This window comes from Fukomys damarensis, unplaced genomic scaffold, assembly GCF_012274545.1.
Source record: "Fukomys damarensis isolate Sample0158 unplaced genomic scaffold, DMR_v1.0_HiC HiC_scaffold_4, whole genome shotgun sequence".
NCBI classification, from domain to species: domain Eukaryota; kingdom Metazoa; phylum Chordata; class Mammalia; order Rodentia; family Bathyergidae; genus Fukomys; species Fukomys damarensis.
In genome coordinates this window covers 67142610-67165650 of record NW_022900916.1, presented here as the reverse complement: position 1 = coordinate 67165650, position 23041 = coordinate 67142610, and the positions used below count along the sequence as shown (strand labels likewise).

The 23041-nt window shown below is 36.9% G+C and overlaps 1 protein-coding gene and 1 pseudogene across 3 annotated transcripts in view; both read right to left on the bottom strand.

Moving 5' to 3' along the window:
• Positions 1-23041, bottom strand: part of LOC104868220 (ATP-dependent translocase ABCB1-like) — a 127207-nt gene that overhangs the window by 57316 nt on the left and 46850 nt on the right. For 2 of the 3 annotated variants that reach the window (XM_010632895.3, XM_010632894.3), the window contains exons 7-13: positions 20588-20712; positions 13221-13392; positions 11188-11301; positions 10935-11045; positions 10631-10756; positions 10326-10529; positions 9848-10018 (exon numbers count right to left, since the gene is read on the bottom strand). In XM_010632895.3, the coding sequence (XP_010631197.1) occupies positions 9848-10018; positions 10326-10529; positions 10631-10756; positions 10935-11045; positions 11188-11301; positions 13221-13392; positions 20588-20712 (1023 nt within the window). The remainder of the gene's footprint in view (positions 1-9847; positions 10019-10325; positions 10530-10630; positions 10757-10934; positions 11046-11187; positions 11302-13220; positions 13393-20587; positions 20713-23041) is intronic. The other variant, XM_010632896.3, reaches the window with a different exon arrangement.
• LOC104868221 lies at positions 15982-18175 on the bottom strand (annotated as a pseudogene).

The following is a 23041-nucleotide window of genomic DNA, read 5'->3' as shown; positions in this document are numbered from 1 at the left end:
AAAATGTTTAACATAACTAGCCATTAGAGAAATACAAATTAAAACAATGCTACAATTCCATCGCATATCAGAAAGAATAACAATCTTAAAGAAATCAAAAAATAATTGGTGGTGGGCATGTAAACAAGTACTGTTACGGAAGGAATCAGTAAGTGACACACAGAGGAGGCAGCAGAATGGAAGTAAAAAAATAAATTTACTTATCGATAAGGGTCAGTTGCACATAAGCCGTGCCTGGATTGACGACGCACTGGGTTACAACACCTCCTTTTATAGGGTTTTATAGCCTTGACTTCATTTCAGTGGTTACATTTCATTTTCACAGTTCAAATCACGATCACAGAATAGTTAATCTTTTCAGCCCAGACATAACAGTTCTTTGCAGTTGGGGAGTTTACCTTTAAGATTCGCCTAATTACCTCTTCCAGTCCACAGGAAAGGGGTGTTCAGGGTCTCAGGAGCAAATGTTGGCAATGGTCCTTTTTCTTTTGACACTTTTACTATCAGGTGGCTTCAGTCTCTCTGGGAGCCCAAAACCTTGATGTGCCCTGTTATCTCAGGGTAAGACCAAAAGCCTCATTCAGTAATTAGTGCCTTCAGTGCCTATTAGTTTTGAGCTAAACAAACAAACTGCTGCTAGAGACAGCAGAAGCCACTGTACATTGTAACACTTTATAGGTTTTTGCTATTTATAAAAGTTTTCCCTATCAATACCACTATTATGGAACTCTGTATGGCGATTTCTCAAAGAACTAAAATGAGAAAATCCACATGACGCAGCTGTTTTTCTTCTAGGTATGTTCCTCAAAGAAAGTTATCATACAACAACAACACATGCATACCAATGTTTATAGCAGTATAACTCATAATAGCTAAATTCCGAAAGCTGCATGTATATCCATCAACAGACAACTGGAGGAAGAAAATGTGGTATCTATATATAATGATGTACTACTCAGTATAGAGAAGGTCAAATTCAAGACATTTCTATGAAAATTACTTAACCTGGAAAATATAATTCTCAGTGAAATAAATGAAACACACAAGGTTAAGTACTACATAATATCTCTCATTTGAGTAAGGCAAAGGACAAAGATCACAGTAAAGGATGGATTGAAGGAGACACGGGGATGGATCTCTTGCAAGTCTAAAGAGGTCCATGAGAATAAAGACAAGAGGAGATGGAGAGGGTAAGAAGAAATAAGCAGAATAAAGATATGCCTTGCACAGAAGTCTAATGACCTAAATGAATATAAACATTATATGCCATGAACTCGAGAGAAGATTAATAATATCAGAAAGAATAAAAATTGGAGAAGGGAGTAGGCCCACCCCTTTGACCCAGCACTACAGAGGAGCCCAGCTGTGTGGATACCAATACAGCGGTGCTCATGCCACCCCCGCACAAACAAGAGAAAGAAGGCCTCTCTGAGGCTCCTACATGAAAACTGAAGCCCACTGGAAAAGTGAAGAAAATCTGCAATAAAGGCTTGGCACACCACCATAGTTGGTAATTTGGAGGGACCAGCACTTCACATCAGAACCTGGTCTAACTTCAGGGGAAAGACAGCTGGAACCTGCAGTAGAACCTTGCAGAGTTCAAAGCAGCAGGAGGACAGAGATCTCAACTTGGGCCTTGCAGTAAAAAATCAGCCTGAACCTCAGGGGACAGATGCTGGTTTTGTGAGACTAGCTTAGACCTGCACACTCATGCCCTTGCTGTCTATTGTGTCAGCAGAGGCATACCCTGAAGAAGGCCCTCCATTTCTATTTGTATTTTTATTTTCAGAGTAATATTTTTCACTTATCTTTAATCATTTAAAATATTTTATCCATCTTTTTCCTTTCTCAAATTTTTTCTTTGTTTTGTTAATCTTTTTATCTTCTTTCTCTCTTTCCCTCACTCCCTCTCTCCCACTTTGATCTCTATTATTCTCCATTTTTGTTCCTGTTCCCATCCTAACTCGAATTTATTTTCTTTCTTTACCTTTTTTTCTCTTTTTCCTTCTCTCAATTGCCATTGGTTCTAAAAGAAAGTGATTACAGTCTCTAGCTTACCTATTGCTGTTAGTTTGTTCTATTCCTGGGAATATTATGTTCTGTCTTCTCCTGTTCTCTTCAACAGCTCCCTAGAGTTTGTGTGATCTTCCTGTGTCCTCTGAACTCACTTCTAACATTTCTCTATCCTATCTAACCCTCTCTCTGCAGCTCCTTCTAAACACCCATCCTGAAGGGTGAAGTTGCTATATTGAAGAGATTATTCACTATAAATATATTTTGGGCTGGTCCTCAATTTTTTTTCACTCACATGGTTAAAGGTAAAAGATGATTAACTACTACAAATTGTCATTTTCTAAGCTGTGCTAAGGTGTTGTGATTGATGCAACCAGATGTCCTCCCTGGTACAATGAAAATGAGTTTGCCTCAGAGACATTAGAGACTTAAAACCTAAAGACCAGATATATCTGGAAGATTGAACTATTCAAAAAGGAATTAAACCAAGAACAGTATCAATGACAAAAACAGAAATGAGAAGACATTTAAATAAGACACAAACACAGACTTCCACTGCACCAAAGGTAAACTCTGGGGGAAATAAGGTGGAAAAGTCTGACAGTCAATCATCTGGACACCCTGAAGTGACAGCACAGGAAGTAAAAAAACAGGTAAATGAGGCTCTAGAAAAATTCAAAACAAATAATTTCCCAGATAACTAGAGATGGTGAGTACAATGAAAGACATGATTAGAGACTCTAGAAAAGAAATATATTTTAAAAAATAGAAGAGTTCAGGACCATGATGGAAATCATGAATGCCCAGCATAGGAAAAAAATGGAAAATCTGAATGCCCAACATAGGAAAGAAAGGGAATCCATGAAACAGATTCCGACAGATATCCAGATTAAAAACTCTACTAAAAGCATTCACAGCCAGATGAACAAATGCGAAGATAGAATTTCACATATAGAAGAGAGGACTGGGTTCAGTGAAAAATGAAGAAAGATCTCTTAAAAGCAAGGGACCATGAGAAGTCAATCCAACAACTTTTAGATGATATAAAGAAGAAGAATATAAGACTGACAGGAATCCATGAAGTAGCAAGAGAAAGTACAAATAGCATTTTTTAAAAAACTGTTCACAGAATTAATGACAGAAAACTTCCCAAACAGAGGGGAAGAATTTGACATACAGATAAGTGAGGCATATAGGACTCCAACTACCCATGATCAAAAAACAATCTATACCTATACATGTAATAGTCAAGATTACCGAAACACAACAGAAGAACAAAATACTACAAGCAGTTAAAGAAACAAATCACATGCAAAAGAAAGCCCACCAGAATCACAGCAGACTTTTCAACACAAACGCTCAAGTCAAGGAGAGTCTGGAGTGAGGTATTTCAAGTTCTAAAAGAAAACAACCTCCAACCTAGACTGATGTCTACAAAACTATCTTTCAAAACTGATGGGGAAATGAGATACTTCCACAACAAAGAACACCTGAGAAATTTCATGAACACAAAACCAGCACTCCAGGCAGTTCTAAACAATATCTTGGAGAAAGAAAAAGAAGACCACAACTCCGTAGGGCCCAACAGAGAAAATCATTCAGGCAACACAAGAAATTAAAGGGAAAGAGCGAAAAATTAACAAATAAAAGAACCAACAACAGGAAAATAATGTGAATGTGAAAAATCAGTACATAACAGTTATAAACATTAATGTTAATGGCCTCAATTCAGCAATCAAAAGAAACAGGCTAGCAGAATGGAATAAGAAGCAAAATCCAGCAAGATGCTGTATAAAAGAAACACACTTAATCCACAAAGAAACTCACAGACTGAGAGTAAAAGGATGGAAAACAGTTCTTCATGTGACAGGAGCCCAATAAAACTAGAGGTAGCTAACTTATTTGCAGACAGAATAGATTTAAAGCCAAAACTAATTAAGAAAGACAAAGAAGGCCATTTCATCCTTGTAAAGGGAACAGTACAAGAGGAAGAAATGACAATCATAAATATATATGCACTGAACACTCCCATCTATACAAAACAAATATTAATGGATATGGAAGATGAAAGAAGCACTAGTACAATTGTAGTGGGAGATCTCAATACTCCACTGATACAAATAGCCAGATCATCTAGACAAAAATTCAACAGTGAAATAATAGAACTGAACCAAGTCTTAGAAGAAACAGACATAGTAGATGTCTAGAGAGTGTTCCACCCCACAAAAATCAGCATATACATTCTTTTCAGCTGCACATGGGTCATTCTCCAAAACAAACAACATGCTAGCTCATAGAGCATGCTTAAGTAAATGCAAAGGAATTGAAGTTATCCCCTGTATATTATCAGATCATAGTGCAATTAAACTGGAGATCAAAAGCCTAAGAAACCACAAGAACTTCACAATCACATGGAAATTAAACAACACCCTGCTGAACAAACATTGGGTCACAAAAGAAATTAAAGAAGAAATCGGACAGTTTCTACAATTAAATGATAATGCCAATATAACATACAGGAATCTATGGGATGCAATGAAAGCAGTTCTACAAGGGAAATTCATAGCAATAAATGCCCATACTAGGAAAACAAAACAAACTCAAATGGTTAAACAATCTAATGCTTAAATTTGAGCTCCTAGAAAAAGAAGAGCAAGACAAACCCAAAGCTCATACAATGGAGGAAATTATAAAGATAAGAGCAGAAATTAATGAAATAGAGACTAAGAGAATGATACAAAAAAATCAGTGAATCAAAGAGTTTGTTTTTCAAAAGGAATAAAATCAATAAACCCTTAGCCAAGCTAGCGAAAAAGGAAAGGAAAGGCTCAAATTCACTTAGAAATGAAAAAGGTAAAGTCACAGCAAACCAACAGAAATCCAGAGGATCAGCTATACCTACTTTGAAAACCTATACTCTAATAAAATGGAAAATACATAAGAAGTGGGCCTCTATACATGTGAACTTCCAAAGTGGAATAAGGAAGATATAAAAAGTCTAAATACCCCAATTATATTCAGTGAAAATGAAACTGTAATTAAAACATTACCAACAAAGAAAAAGCTCAGGCCCCGATGGCTTCGCTGCTGAATTCTACACAACATTCAGAGAAGAACTATTGCCACTATTCTTTAAACTCTTCATTGAAATTGAAAGGGAAGCAGTATTTCCTAGTCCATTCCTGGAAGCAAGTATTACTTTGATTCCAAAACCAGGGAAAGACCCAACCAAAAAAGAGAACTACAGGCCAATCTCCCTAATGAACATAGATGCAAAAATCCTCAATAAGATACTGGCAAACAGAATACACAGGGTCATCAAGAAGAACATAAACCCTGACCAAGTCAGATTTATCTGAGGGATGTAAGGACAAAAACAATATGACCATCTCAACAGATGAAGCAAAAGGATTTGACATAATTCCACACACATTCATAATAAAAACCCTACAGAAAATTGGAATAGATGATCTTTATCTCAACTTGATGAAGGCTATCTGTGAAAAACCAACAGCCAATATCATTCTAAATGGTCAAAATCTTCACACTAAAATCAGGAACAAGACAAGCATATCCACTATCTACACTCCTGTTCAATATAGTTCTAGAAACATTAGCCACAGTAATTAGACAAAAGAAAGAAATAAAATGAATAAAGATAGGAAAGAAAGTTAAACTGTCACTGTTTGCTGATGATAGGATACTTTACATAGAAGATCCAAAGAACTCTGCCAAAAGACTTTTGGACTTAATTGACAGAATCAGTAGAGTAGCTGGATACAAAGTCAACACTCAAAAATCAATAACCTTTTTTATATACAAATAACAGACTCACTGAGAGAGAAATTAGGGAAACAATTCCTTTCACAATAACTTCCAAAAAAAATGAAATATCTAGCAATCAATCTAACAAAGGAGACAAAAGACTTCTACACTGAAAATTGTACCACTCTAAAAAAAGAGATAGAAAAGGATATAAGAAGATGGAAAGACATCCTTGATCTTGGTCAGGAAGAATCAACATAGTGAAAATGGTCATACTTCCAAAACTTCTATGCAGATTCAATGCAATCCCTATGGAAATCTCAACAGCATATTTCACAGAACTTGAGAAAACAATACAAAAATTCATTTGGAACCAGAAGAGACCTAGAATAGCAAAAACCATTCTAGGCAACAGAGACATGGCAGGGGGTCTCACAATTCCCAATTTGAAACTATAGTATACAAAGCCACTGTGACAAAAACGGTATGATACTGGCAAAGAAACAGACCCGAGGATCAATGGAATAGATTAGAAGCTCAGAAACAACACCAAACATACTCAACTACCTTATCCTTGACAAAGGAGCCAACCATCCTCCCTGCAGGAAAGATACCCTCTTTAATAAATGGTTTTGGAAAAACTGGCTTTCAACTTGTCAAAGATTAAAACTAGACTCCTATCTTTCACCATACACTAAACTAAAATCCAAGTGGATTAAAGATCTAATTATCAAAACAGAAACACTAAACTTACTGGAAAGTAAATTAGGTAGAACTCTCGAAGACACTGGCATGGGAGAAGACTTTATGAACAAATCTGCAGCAGCATGAGAACTTGCACAAAGAAACTACTGGGATCTCATTGTATTAAAAAGTTTTTGCAGTGCAAGAGAAACCACCAAAGAGCTAAAAGACAACCTACAATGTGGTAAAAAATTGTTTTCCAGCTACTCCTCAGACTAAGGACTACTATCTAGAATATATAAAGAACTCAAAAAATTTAGCCCCCCCCATACCAAGACCCAATTAAAAAATGGACGTTTGAAGTGAACTGACATTTTTCAGAAAAAGAAGTAAAAGCAACAAATAAATATATGAAAAAAATGTTCAACATCACTGGTCCTTTGAGAGATGCACATGAAAACAACACCAAGATTCTACCTCACCCCAGAAAGAATGGCTGCTATCAAGTGATCAACCAATAATAAATGTTGTTGGGGTTGTGAGAGAAAGGAACCCTTCTCTATTGTTGGTGGGAGTGCAGACTGGGGTGAACAATGTGGAAGTCAATACGAAGATACCTCAAAGAACTAGGATTACATGTTCCATTTGACCCAGCTATCTATCTGCTGGGAATAATTCCAAAAGAATTAAAAGAATCATACCACAGTGATATACGTGCACACATATTTGTAGCAGCATAGTTTGTAATAGTTAAAACTTTGAAATAACCCAAATGCCCATCAACTGGAGACTGCATAAAGAAGATGTGTGTTTCTATAAAATGCAGTACTACTCAGCCATAAAGAATGCAAAACTAGAAACATTTATAGCTAAATGGAGGCACATTGAGGCTATACTCAAATGAAATCAATAGGACACACTTGAGTAAATACCGAACAGTTTCTCTTGAGTGAAAAATTAAAAGTGTAAATAAGGTTCAAATGGTATAATTGGGAGTGTGAAATAGGGAGAAAATGGCTAAAGGGGAAGTGGGAAGGGGAGGGGAAAGGAAATAAGAGAAAAGAAAAAATGTGAATAAATGAAAAAATGGAAACATAGTCTTTGTAAATAGGGAAGGGTGAAGTGGTGAAGGGAGGGCAGGGGTATGTGGAAAAAACAAGAACCAAGACATATCATGTAAAGGTACAAGATCCCCATCATAAATGTAGCTGCATTGTTTGCTTTAAATGTACCAATAAACTTAATGGAAAAAAAATTGGGGAAGGGATTTTAGAGCAGAAGGGAAGGAGACAAGAGGGAAGGGGAATAAATAAGAAACAAGCTGGATTATATACGTGTATCCACTTTCCAAGATGATTACAACCTGCACATACTACAAACATGTAAAAATAATAAAATAAAATACAAAATTTAAAAACTTTTAAAAAGCTACTGTGATAAAAACAGCATGGTATTGTCAAAAAACTGATGCATAGGTGAATGGAACAGACTAATGTTTTTTGTACCGGGTATCGAACTTAGGTCCTTGTGCTCACATGCTTGCGAGGCAGGCAGCCGAACCATTGAGCTAAATCCCCAGCCCAGAACAGACTAATTTAATAATCACACACCCTTAATCCCAGCAACTCAGCATCACACAATCCCAGCATCACATACCATGGATCCAATCACCTTAAAAAAAAGCCCCACCTATGACTGCATGAGGCTTTAGAAGGACAACTAGATACAAAGCATAACTGGACATTAGAGGAATGCAAATTAAAACATAACTGAGATTCCATCTTACCTTATCCCAGAAACAGTGGCCATCATCAAGAAATCAATTCCCTTTCTAGGTATTTTCCCAAAATAATTAAAGACAACATATAACAGTGGTAACATGTAAACTTATGTTTGTAGCAGCACAATTCATAATAGCTAAATCTTGGAAGCAGATTATATGCTCATCAAGAGATTAATGGATTTTTAAAATGTGGTATTTACAAACATTGGAGTAATACCCTGCCATAAAGAAAAATGAACTTGAATCATTTCTAAGAAAATTGATGCACCTTGAGATCATAATGTTAAATGAAATAAGTCAGACACACAAGCTTCAATATCACATGGTTTCTCTAATATAAAAATCTCAAACTATAAGTAAAGAGAAAAATAAAAGATAGATAATAGGAACTGGGGAGATGGATCTTTCTCAAATGGGAAAGGGGTCAAGAGTTGGAGGCAGGGGGAAAAGAGGGAGGGAAGGGGGATAAAAGATCAATTAAGATATGTTCTGTCCATTTATCAACTCCACTCAAGGAATGTAAACATAATGTACTGCAAATATATACTAATAAAAAATAAATTTTAAAAACTCCCTCTTTTCTCCCAAAATTTATATCCTAAAGAAAAATATTTTTAAATACAGTTTTTAAATTTAATTTATGGTGGGGTACATGGCACCATTACAGAATAATAAAACAAAAACAAGTAATGAATAAGAAAGTGCAATTGTAAAGTCACTAATAAGCAAAGCGATGAAAGAAAAAGCAGCTGCATACTCATCTGCTTGTAGTTTGGTTCACAGATTGTTTACTAAGCTGCTTTTCCTTCCTTCAACAATTAACTAAATATATGGAGAGAATACTTTTAATTAATATTATATATAATTTTTAATATATATAGCATTGTACTTTAAGAAAGGAGCGTCATAACAAATATGGGATCATCACTGAAATTTCCTGGACTACTCATTCACTATCCTCACAGACCTGGCTTGGTTACCATTATACACACAGAACAAAGTACACATGGCCTTCACAGAGTGAACACTCAATTCTATAAGGTAAATAGGTCTTGAAAACTCAAGGATTATAGAAAGCTCAACCACTGCACATAGTAAAGGACATTTCATGACTCAGGTAGGTTTCAAACATCAGACATTCTGCCCTTATCGTGAGGACACAATACTTCTCATTTCCCAAAGTCTTCAAGTAACATTTTTCATCTTCTAACTTAAATGTGAAAAAATCAGATGGTATTTTTGTCTTTTTGACAATATTACAAAAGTTCAAACCTAAAAGCAAGGGTTATCTCATAGCCAAGTTATTAAGATCCAAATGGATATCAATATTTTTTAGTCTATATTTCTCGTTAATGAATTTAAAAGATTTACAGATGTTTTAGGTGAATATTTATTCATTGCTACCTAAAAACATCAGAGAACCATAGAAACATAATAATCAAACAAACAAAACTTTGCATCCCTGCTGCTTTTATTTTACTCACTAAGGAGAATCACCTTGAAGCTGCCAGAAATTTTTTTTCTAAGACCAAGATTAAGAACACTTAACAGTGGGATGTCATTATGCTTAAGACCAATCGGTGTGACCCAGGGCTCACAGACCTTATCCAGGGCCACCTGAACCACTGCTTCACTCTCTGTGTCCAAGGCCGACGTGGCCTCGTCCAGCAGCAGGATCTTGGGGTTGCGCACCAGGGCGCGGGCTATGGCGATTCTCTGCTTCTGTCCACCACTCAGCTGGGCCCCTCTCTCTCCAACCATGGTGTCAAATTTCTACAACAGAAAAAGCACCAAAGGCCTGAGCAAGAGCACAGGTTATTTCACATTCACATTTTAAAGTGACATGTAATCCCATAAACCACGCAATCAGCAGAGGTGCTACAATCCCAGGCTTTCAAATCAGCAACACATAGCCCCACCTTCAAAAACTGTATCTACTGCTAACTGCCCTTGCTACACACAGGCTAAGCTTGGTTTCCATCCTTAGGCTACTCCTCCAATGTGTAGTCGCTTCCTAACTCTAGGTGGATTCTGCTGGACCAGAGCTCTGTGCTTTGCACCTCTTGAATGAACCACTCACATGGGGCAGTTTCATGATGAAGTCATAGGCGTTGGCTTCCTTGACAGCTTTCTGAATCTCATCCATGGTGACGTTTTCTCGACCATAGCGGATGTTTTCAGCTATCGTGGTGGCAAACAGCACCGGTTCCTGACTCACCACACCGATCATTTCCCGCAGATACCTCACATTTATGGTCCTGATGTCCTGTCCATCAATAGTGACCTGAAAGCAAAAACGAGTCGGATGTCCACACATTTGCAGTGGAGACCACAGCAGGAGAAGGATCTGCAGTGGCGACTGCTGAGGGCCCACGTCCCGCTCACCGTGCCCTCGCTGGGGTCATAGAGCCTCTGCAGCAGCTGCACCGTCGTGCTCTTCCCACAGCCGCTGTTTCCAACCAGGGCCACGGTCTGCCCACTCTGCACCTTCAGGCTGAGGCCCTTCAAGATCTACCGAGGCAAGGGAGAGGCAGACTTTGCCACAGTTCACACATACAGATAGGCCACATGAATTAGCAGCTCTATTCAATGCTGCCTTGAATTTTTTTTCTTTTTTTACAATCTCTTAGCATCAGAAACCTTTCATCTAATAGACTGCTTCATCACTTATAGTTGTTTATCACCATACCTTGATTTCTTTTCGAGATGGGTAACTGAAGTGAACATTTCCAAATTCCAAATTTCCCTTAATATTGTCTGGTTTGTGCCCATCTAATGAGAAGCTGTCAATGCATGGCTCCTAAAGTGAATAAAAGTTTAGATTAGTATGTTACAATAATTGCTTTTTAGTGATACTTTGTGGAGAGCAAGACAAAGTGATGACACTGATTTTTAACTGGAAAAAATTCTTTCAGACAGATAAATTGCCAGTTCAGACTTACATTATCAATTATTCTGAATATTTCAAAAGCTGCTCCTCTTGCATTTGCAAATGCTTGAATGTTCGGAGATGCCTGTCCAATACTAAAAGCCCCAATTAATACAGAAAAGAAGACCTGAGGAATGTGAAGGAAAACCATCAAGTTTAGTGTTCACTACAATTTTTTTCATACTTTCTTCCAACATAACTCACTCCATCTTAAAATGGCAAGGCTACAAAAGGATGGGAGATGTTAAGAATATTTTGTTTTATAACTAGGAGAGTAAATTTCAAATGTATCACCATAAAAATGTAAATTAAATGAGGTGATAGATATTAATCAGTTTTATTCATTCCACATCATAAAATCAAAACACTCCATAAATTTATACGTCATAAATTATAACAATTTTGACAAATTATGAGTTGCCAACTAAAAATGATACAAATTTTTAAGTGTAAAAAACCTTTTTAATATATAAATCTTTTCATTTAGTATACCACAGACTTAGTCTCATTTGCTCAGTGAAACAATAACACATGGTCTATGTGACCATAATATCTTAATGGAATATTTTTAATTTCTTCAATGGTTAGAAATTTTATTTAGATTACAAGGAGGGTAAATGAAGCATAAAGATAACTTTGCTTCTATTCAAGGTTGAAGAGAGGTAATGTCATTGTTCATTTCTTTCTAAATCATTCAGGAATTCTACAGAATAACTTAAGTAGAAGAAACTTTGCCAAGCATCTCTATATTCATTATCTTAGTTAGTCCTTACAACAACACTAAAAGTTGGGGAACATGTTTCCCATCATGTCCACTTGGCAGAAGAGGTAACAGGCTTAGAAGGTTGAGATTCCAGCCATACAACTGGAACTTGAACTACATCAGTCTGTGCCAAGTTTTGTACTCACAATTCTGCATACTTTCAGGTTATGAAGCAGATTATCTGCAAATTATTTCACTGTCTTTAAGTAAAAGAAGATAACATCAAGTGGCAACTCTTCTGTACTTATACAAAACATTATAATACAGAAAATTTTTGAAGAGGCATCCCTTTTCAGAAGAGTAACGTTTACTTCCATAAATTTGTGAGGCATACTAGCTGTCACTGAAAAACCTAAAAGAAAGTTAAACTGGGGCTGGGGATTTAGCTCAGTGGTTCCACCGCCTGCCTTGTAAGCACAAGGACCCTAGTTTTATCCCTGGTACCAAAAAACAAAACAAAACAAAAAAAAGTTACAGATAAAAGAAAGTTAAACTGAATGCCACTTATAAAGAAGAAATAAGAAAATACAAGTACAATGCTTAGCATGAGCTTTTAAACAATAATCTCATCAAATGAAAGATCATGCTAGAGATCTGAAATGTTAATGCTTCTTAGCTACAGAAGAAATTGTGCAAGGCATCTGTAAAACATCAGCAAAATTGCTTAGTAGAAGCAGTGAATGTGCTTTTCACCCTTTAATCTAGTAATACATGTCTGTGCATTTTTCAATAGTTTTTCAAAATATATTCTTCTAAAGTCAAGCCAATATTACTCATTGGCATTTTTAATGGTGACAGTCTTAGTTGCTTTTCTCGTTGCTGAGACAAAATATCTGACACTCAAAGTTAAAGGAGGAAAGGTTTATTCAGCTCACAGTTTGTAGAGATTCAGTTCAGAGCTGGTTGGCTCCAAGGCAAGGTGGCATAGCAGAGGGACATCAGAGAGGAGAAATGGTTCATGGTAGGCAGAAGGCAGCAAGCAGCAAGCTACAAGCAACAACCAACAATAGCAGTCCTCCTTCTGGCCTTTATAATACATCTAGGCTACCCACCCTTAGAGAGGACAGCACACACATTCCGGGTGGGGCAGCCTTAAAGCTACCCAGAAAACTATGCCAGACCAATCAGTGGACTAATTTAGTGATCATACACTCTTGAGCCCAGAATCACACACTCCAGATCTCTAAAAAGCTCCACTTATGATCACATGAGGGTTTGGGGAGATATCTATACACAAACCATAACAGTGACTCATTCCTTTTTACAACTCACATAAAACTTACAGTGAGCACTTGCCCGATGGAATACTCATTTGAGAGGACTAAGGTAGTCCCATACCAGAAGGCCAGAGCATAGGATGCATAGATCAGCAGGAAAGTAGCACCAATAGAAATGTTGGCAGTGATTGCTTTCTTTATCCCAACTCTTTTAGCATCTTCTAAATTATTATTGTACCTAGATAAAAACAAAAATTATTAAATATATTTATATTTTATGCACTGTTGTTGATATAGCATGTTTGCTTTTGAGCAATTATAATAATCCCAGCCCTACAGTATATGTGATGGGATCACAAAGATGGTAAATGTTTAAATTTTTAATGCTTTATTACACTAAAAGACACATTGATACTTATCCTTCTCAAAATGCTCCCTCACACTTTAAACATTCTTAACCTGTCATCCTTGACACTTTCTGAAGCAGTTATAGAAGTTTTGGGGTGTTTATGAGGTTTTATTTTTAAAATGATGAAAGCTGATGCTGCATGCCCACGGAAAGCCAAACTCAAAAAAAAAAAAAAATACAGTGTGGTCTAATCCACTGGATCTAACATCACCAGGCCTAACTCTTCCCCAAAGTCTTAATGACCATGAAAGCAAACATTGTTAATTAATTCTGGACAATGAGGCAGCCACAACAGTGTAACCAACTAAAGACACAAAAAAAGGACTTCCAGGAGGGCTTCAGAAAGTGGAGGTAAAATGGCATAAGTGTGTGCACAGGGAGTGTTTTGAATGGAATTAATGGCAATGAGTCCTTTTCTGCTACAATTTTTAATGTAAATACTCACCATAATGTTTTATCACAGTTCATACATTTCTGTTCTCCTGTTACCCACAGAGTGACTCTATTATGTTACTACTATTATTTCCTTCTTGTAGAGGAGAAAACAGGCTCATAGAGAGTAAGCTATTTGTGAAAATGTCTTCTAAAACTCTTTCCCTAGCCTTCACAAGACTGAAGTAAAAAGCATGCCAAGTAAAATTTATATAACCATAAAATTTATATAATCATAACCCCTGAGGATGAAATTTAAACAGAACAATTTAGTGATAAAATATGGAAATTCTCATCTTGCCAGTTATACACTGAACAAAAACATTATTTTTAAGAAATACGTTCAGGTATGGAGATATGATCAGTAAGTGCACGCAGGCCTACCCAGATATGTGTGTTTTTGTGTGTGTCCCACTTTAGGAGCTGAGCTAAGGGAAAAGGTGCACACAGCATAAATTATATGTTATTAGACTAAGAAACTTTAATGCTTATTATTCATATTTATCATCTACTGATTTCAGGTCTTGCTCAGACTAACTTCAAAACCATTTCCCTGATATGATGCTGTACTATGCAGCCAGAGGTAGCATTTGCACAGGAAGAACAACAAGGAAGATAGTCACTTATATACCATCAAAGATAAATGAAAATAAAGGGTCAGGGGAGAAGGCAGACATAAACAATATTCCTTTCATAGGCTTTTTGGTTAGTTTTTCAAAAATAATGTTACTCTTATAAAGCCAGATTTCAAACTCATTCATTCATTTAAAGCTTTAGTATGAAAATGGAAAAGTACAAGTTTCTAAATAGGACAAAATTAATATAACAAAACCTTATTTTTTTAGTTATTGTATTTATTACAGCAGATCTCTCTAGTCATTATTGCCATGAAAATTTTTTTAGGCAATTTCACAAAATTCTTTAAACAAGTATCCATTTTCACATGTGTGACTTATTTATTTCACTTAGGAGTATATCCTCAATATGTATCCATTTTCCTATGAATTAATCTAATTTCTCATTCTTTTTTTTTTTTTTTTTTTTTTTGGTACTGGGGATTGAACCGCTGAGCTAAATCCCCAGCTAATTTCTCATTCTTTATGGCTGAGAAATATTCCATTTTATGGAAATGAAAAAATGGAAATGAAGTGTTTTAAAGGGGGAGGGGAGGAGTGGGTGAAGGGAGGGCGGGGACAAGGTGAAAAAATGAGAACCAAGACCTGTCATGGAAAGGTACAAGATCTCAATAATGAATGTAACTGTACTGTATACCTAAAATGTACCAATAAATTCATGAGGAAAAAAAATACTTTCAAATACACTCAACAAATGTACATCTGGGCAGTTATTTCAAAGAATGATGCTCTAGCAGTAGCTCACACATTCGAGGTTAACCTTACATTTTGCCAGATCGGTTGCACTGACTAGAGCCATGTTTGTGCAAACATTCACCAAAGTATCAGGAGGAACCCAGCATTCTCACAGTGCTATATATCACACAGTGCTATATATAGGGTTTGCCACAACCTGTGAGTTTTGGGCAAGGTCGTGATAGAGTCTAGAAAGCAGAACTGGCAACGTGAAGAAAAATCAAATCATATTTAACTGAGTCCCATCAGTTTAATATAAAAATGTGCTTTTCTTAATAATTAGGGGAAACCCTTTTATATTCCAAATTTTCAAAATAATGAAAAACTCACCTACAGAGGCAGCTATTTCTCCTTAAGTCACCACTTAGGATAATATGAAAGGTGGAAGTTATTTAACACCTTGCTACTGGAGAATGCCGAGGAAGCTGAGTTTAATTTGGTTGTGGAAGTAACACCCACCTTTCACATTTGGATTCATTTCAGAGAATCCAAAGCAACTACTGTCTTATAAACATCATGAGGAAAACCCCCTGGACAAATATTTTCCCCCCTGATTTTTTTTTTTTAGTTCCAGGGATCGAACTCAGGTCCTTGCACTTGCAAGGCAGCCACTGGAACCACTGAGCTAAATCCCTGGCCCTTCCCCCTCTGATTTAAAATAATGCTATTGCAATTAAGCCCACAAAATACATAACATATATGTAGCATTTCTATAGAGATAAATTAAATGTTATCTTTCCAAACTACTTTCTAAAGGTGTTAGGATTTTCCAGAACCTCCTCTTGGCACTTTTCTTCTGACTGTCATGGGGACAACGTAGTTTTCTTGTAATAGGTATTCTAGAAGGCACATCTTCAAGAGTTTAAAATAAGGTTAGTTCAAGTTCTACATGGAGGGCACATATTTTAATCTACTTTGTACAGATGCCCACAATCGTTTCCTTTATTCTGAGCTTACATGAAGTACCAGAGTTCCCCCTCAGATTGAATTTGCACATGGGGCATCATGCGGGACAGGAGTTGTGGGGTTTGAAAGCTTAGCAGAGCTGCACGCTGCAACTTCTCCAACTGCTTGATGTAGTTGTCGTGCAAAGCCAAGAGCTCTGAGTAGTGCTGCTCCATGGGATTTGCTTGATTGTGGGGTTCCATCTAATATAGTGACTCACTCAGAGCTCCAAGTTATGCATACTGGCAACTGTATACAAACTCAATTGATTTCTTTTGTACAGAAGGGGTTTTTATATTTCTCTTTGTTGCTATTGATCATTGACCATAAAAACCCATTCTTTCTGAGATTTTCTGTCTTTATTGAGCAGATTCACAGTTGAATAAGAAAGTACAAATCGGCAGCTATACAAATGATCCAAAATTGTGATCCAAGTGTTCACTGAGTTCAAAAGCTGCAGACAATTGTTTTGACATCTGCCATAGACAATCAATAAACTGGAAAAAATAGATCAGTCAGCATCCATGTGATTTTTAATATCCTGACCTATTCTAGACGCAAATTTATGTCTGAAACTTACCCACTCTTTTTGTACCAGGATTTTGAAGCTTTCAATGCTCCTGTAGAAGCTGCCCAACATCAGCATGGCCAGGAAGGTCAGCTAAGTGTTCTTGGGCCACCCATCACTGCAGTGCGTAAGCACGGAGCTCTTCCCAAAAGAAACTTTGTCTACAACTTGAATGGCTCCTGTCAGCACCAGCTTGACATGTTCTAACCAATGAGTAGACTCCAAACTGGACAACCAAAGGGATTCTTCTACATTAGGATAAACAATATCATTCATGCTTTTAAAGATTCCCATGAATGTTATGTTTGTCTAAGAAGGAGTTAGGCACTGTGACATGTGTCATCATCTTCATAGCCTCCTCACTGCCTTGTTGGTCACCACATTTACACTGGTTCTTGCATCATAAAAGGTGAGTTTAGAAATCTGCCTAATAGTCTCCCTGATGGGGTTGAGGTATTTCTCATCATCTTTATTTCATTCTCCACTTGTACCAACCAAAGGCTGACTGCACTGACAATAACTGCCTTATTTTCAGGCAACTCTCCTGAGGTCTTCACCTGAGGCATGGTAGGGAACCACCAGGAGGGCCTGGTACCATGTCACAGAGCTCATAGCACTTGTTGATGAAAGTTATTCTCCAGTGGTGGTTGGGCAGGCCCTGCCTCCGTTACTCTTCAACTGGATTATAAACAGTCCACCCATCCACATTAAACTTCTCTTCATTTAAAATTGCAAATAGTGCAGGCTGTGGGCCAGAGGAAAGGCATAGCGTGTGCGGGTCTCGAACATGTCTTAACTACTGTGGCCCTCCTGTTTCAGTGAGAATCTCAGGCTTCTCATATCTTTACAAGTAAGATCTAGACCACAGGAATTTTCTCCTCTACTTGTCAGGCCCCCATTTTTTCAGTTCTTGAGATCACACCCAGAGGGACATCCAGTATTAGAGCAGAATGTGTTTCCAAACTTCTTTAGAAGACAATAACTTGTGATGTAAACTCTTCCTTTAATGGGCCGCTGAAAGGGGATATGTAAATAACTTCTTTGTCAGTAATCAGTATTTCTCCTGGGAATTGAGGAACAGTCTCTCTGAGATCTCGATTGAGCCCATCTCGAGATGTCCTCTTAACAGATTCATTCTCCAGAGAGCGTGAATTATACTTAGTCAATGCAGAGGCCATACTGGAAACTCTAGGGTTTGGGGTGCCTCCACTGTTGCCAGGCTATTTGGCTCCCGGGCCCCCTCCACCCCCTTCAGGATCCACCCAAAACATCATTATTTTTAAAATACAGTAATTTCCTTACAAAAAGACAAACTTGTTGAAGATGTGAAAGGGGGTTGAGAGAGTAAGGAAATAGAGGGTAGGGAGGGAGAGTGAAATGATAAAAAATGATCACAATATGCTACATACACGTACCAATTCCCCCCAAAAAACAGAACTATGATGTGCTGCAAACATACCTAACGGAATATTCTTTTCAATTATATGAAAACATCTGTCAGTCATTCAAGTCATTATTTAAAAGGCTAAAGGCAAACAGGTTAAGCAAAAGAAATAAGTATTGTGCTATGACAAATGACACATATGAGAAAAATATTCTTAAATATGGAAAACAAAACTATTCTACTAAGCTAAATTAATTTATAATTCCAATTAATTTTCATTCCAGGAGATCCAGCTCTCTTTTGCACCGCTATCTTTAAACAGAAGGTCAAACTGAGACTTGTTTGCTTATGCATGTGTTAGCAGAGAAGAATGGACGAACTCCTAAAGAAAACTGAAGGATTGCTCTTGGACTAAAAACACTTATCCCTTCTACTTGCAAATTAAATCCCAGGGCCCGGGGATTTAGCTCAGTGGTTCTGCCACCTGCTTTGCAAGCACAAGGACCAGAGTTTGATCCCTGGTACCCCCCAAATAAACCCTCCAAAAACCAAATTAAATCCCAAACCTCTCTCTTGTCGCCCGCCCCTCCTGCCCAGCTCCCGCCTCCACTCTAGATCGGCCACCATCTCCTCTCTCCCCCAGACAACTGCACTAGTCCCTCACACCTCTCCCCAGCCTCACACTCTGACTGTTCTTACCCAGCACCAGACCATATACAGACAGAGCGATAATATTAAAATACAACACACATGGTCATTCTACTTCCTCGTGCCCTTGGAATGAAATCCCGATGCTTCTCCAAGGTCTCAAGTCCCCACACTCTGGCTCCTGCCCACCCCAATGTCCCTTCCCCAGGGACACAAGCCTGTGAATTCTCCAAAACATAACTGAAGTCTTTGTCACCTCAGCAAACGTGAAAGACTCCTGCGACCATCCATTCCCTATCCCAGCAACAGGAGGATTTTCTCACCCCTCAGGTCTCGGCCCAGATGAAATCTCCTCAAGGTGGTCTCCCTCACCACCGTCTGCAAACTTTCTCTCCTCACACTCATCAGCACACTCACTCATTTTATCAGGGCACTTTAAAAATATGTAATTTAGTGCATCTCTAAATGTACCCTATGGCTCTCTTAGACCACATCATATCTCCAAATAATATTTACTCCACCTGGTGTATTATATACTATCTAGCTGTCTGTACCCTTCTCCTCCTCTGGTTATAATTTAAGCCCCATGACAGATAGGCTTTATGTGATGTGATACAATCCTGGTCATTAAGCCAAACTTCCCATTTTATTAGTGGGATATATTTCAAATCAGCAGCAGAAACCTGGGCAAAAACCAAAATAGAACAGAAACAAAAGAGTGCTCTAAGTAAATACACATAATATGAAAGCAATTCCATGAATTTCCTCTTATAAACACAGCTGAAGTCCAGAAACAGCACACTGCTCTGCTTATGGGTCCTGTTCTTTTCACGCTACTTCCCATCTTCCACAGGTAACCATTACTCTCATTTATAAAAATTTTCTGGATTATCTCTTGGCCTTAACACACACTGTAACTTCACATATAACAGTTTTTCCTGTCTGCAAGAAATAATATTCATAACATGAAAATGTGTCAGAATATTATCACAGTCTATGCTGAATTTTAAAGAAAATCTCTGCTGCTCAGAAATCACTGGATCTAACGAACAATATAAAATTCAACAAATTACTATCCATGCTCTCATAAATCTAACAAAAGAGAGCAGTCATATGGTTAGTACTAAACGGTACATCACCAAATAGATTTCCAATTTTTGTACAACTGTGCTTTTTGGTTGTATTTTTATCTTCTAAATGATGGAGCATTTTTCAACTAAGTAGGAGCCTGGACAAAAAGGGAAGTGATTCACAGATTAAAATGACCCCACAGATAATATATAAAATACTTATTCAATCTTAGCAAATCAAGAATTAGCTTAGGGCTAGAGATTTAGCTCAGTGACTGCACACCTGCCTGGCAATGGCAAGGTCCTAAATTCCATCCTCAATACCAAAAAAAGAAAGAGTTACTTTGATCATCAGAGATATAAAATACATGTCAGCATTAGGAAATTATTTATGTTAGACCCTCGAAAACTACAAAAAAATCTTTGAATTAGCAGATATAAGAGGTGCACAACAAAACTGAAACTTCTCTGGAATATCAGTAATGATGTAATTAGGTTCATTTAAGAAAATATTTATATTGGAAAAAATCTAATTCAGTCAGCTGACGGGTGTATGAGATGACAGAGAATTTAATATTTCTATCAACATTAAAAAAGGAACTCAAACCTTTCAAGTTCTTTGTTTTGTCCTCCAAATGCAATCACAGTTCTAATGGCTGCTAAGACTTCTTCAGCTACGGATCCAGCTTTTGCATATGCAGAGAGTTCTTTGTCAGTGAATGAAGACAATACCTGTTTTAAAACACAATCTCAGATCACTTAAACATTTTAACTTTTTATCTTTTGTAAAATAAATATACATATGCATATATGTACATACATATACATAAATGTAGCTGGCATATTAATGCATGTAAAGTACCAAATCTTTCTTCAAGTTGTCTTTGGTAATCATATTTTATATCTTGGCATAACCCTATAAGCCATCTCAAATTCATATGATAAATCAGCTAACTACATATTTCATTTTCCTACTGAACACCTCATAGATCTTTATCTGAATAAATATAACTGGAACACTTCAAAGATTGTAAATTTCAGAAAAGAAAATATACACCATGCTAAAATCATAAACAAGCACTATATCAACAAAATATGGTGTGCACTAATCATACCAATTGTTAGTGATACTTTAGTTCAAAAGAGTTAAGGTGGGAGGCTAGAAGAATACAAGGGCCAAAGTAACTTCAAGAGGCTTTCACAGGCCAGGGTAAGCACAGAGTTTCCTCTACTGGTCCTCTTGGGAATAACAATATATTCAGCCACCAGGCAGGTCTTTCCTTTCTGGATGTTCTTTGATCTGTTTAGTTCCTGAGTATTTATTCTGTAGACAGAACACTACTGATTGCCTTTTATAAAAGTGTAAGTTTTCATTTATTGCTATCAACTGCACAGTGAAATAGGCATTATTTCCCATACTTTACACATGAGGAAATGGAAGCAGGAAAGGTTGAATAATTTGCTAATAATAAGTAAAACATTCAGGATTCAAGTCAGAGTCTAAGAGCTGAATTAACAATCACTAGAGGAAATGAAAGACTAAGGTTACTGTTTCTAGCAGGAATGTGAAATGGCCCACCGTCTAAATATGTATTGCACACAACTAACTTATAATAAAAAATTGATTGAACAGTATAATTCTTGATATGTAATTCATAAATTTTGATCTTTTCAATGTTGGTTTGATTATAAACATTGCATTTCTTCCTTAACATTGTATGAAAGTAAAAGTAGTTATGTTCGATGCAGAAATGGGTAGATGAAAGCAAATGAAATAAATAAAAGCAAATAAACTTTTTTTTTTGCAGTGCTGGGGCTTGAACCTAGGGATTTGCAAGTGATCTAACACTAAGCTACTTCCGTAGCTCCCAAATGGATATTTATTAATGATGTTCTCTGGGCAGACATTATGCTGAGTTTATCTGTTCTCTCTGGTACCCAAAACAATATCCCACTAATTCACTGAACCATCCCAACTTCTCATAACCGTCTTCCTAGGGCTGCACCACCACACTGTCCTGACTCTTTCACAGCACTTAGTCACTTGGGCATGACTTAGAACACTAAGTGCCACGCTCAAGCACAGAATGAGCGAAATACAGAAGGCTCATGTGACATGTTTCAGCAGTGGTTCTCCACTTCTCCTGGAGTCTCAAGGTGCCATGACTGCCCACATGCAGACAGCTAACAACAGGAGAAGCTTATTATTAATATATCAAGTACCATAAAAATTCAACAAATCTAACTCCTTTTTCCATCTATGAACTTCAAAAACTATAAGCACATAAAAATATAATAACACCTTCATTGTGCTTTTTTTCAAGAGTCTAGATTTTAAAAGAAATCTATTCTCAAAACTATTCTTAGTAGCCAGGCGTGGTGGCGCATGCCTGTAATCCCAGCACTGGGGCGGTTGAGGCAGAAGGATCGCCGTGAGTTCGAGACCAGCCTAGGCTACATAGTGAGTTCCAGGTCAGTCTCAACTACATAGTGAGACCCTGTCCCAAAACAACAAAACAACAACAACAAAAACCCTATTCTTAGGGATATTAAAAGCCAACTTCTACAATTCTCTCAACATGAAATATCAGAATAATAAAAATTCATAATTACAATTACCCAGATAAACTATACAAATTATTACCAACTGATCACTTTTCCAAATGCTGATAATTGCTTACTAAAACCTAAAAGGCACACATATGAGGTTATTCTTACAAGTTCTAATTGTATAATATTGGCAATTTTGTATTATTTAAACTAATATATTTTGAAGAAATATTATTGACTACTAGAATATATCTGCCCATATTTTAATCTCAATGTTCCATTTCTAAAGGTAAGCTTTTATCATTTTATATTTTAAAACTTCAGTTTCTATGTTTTTCATTGGTTTGAAAAAATGCAATTTATCTGGTAGTCTGGCTTTTCAGATCTTAATCATTACTTATAGATTTTTGTAGATTCCTTGGAATTTTTATAAAAAATAATGGAATCCATGAATAGATATGCTCTATTTCTTTTTTCCAATTATAACCTTTCATTTTATTTTTATTTTTTA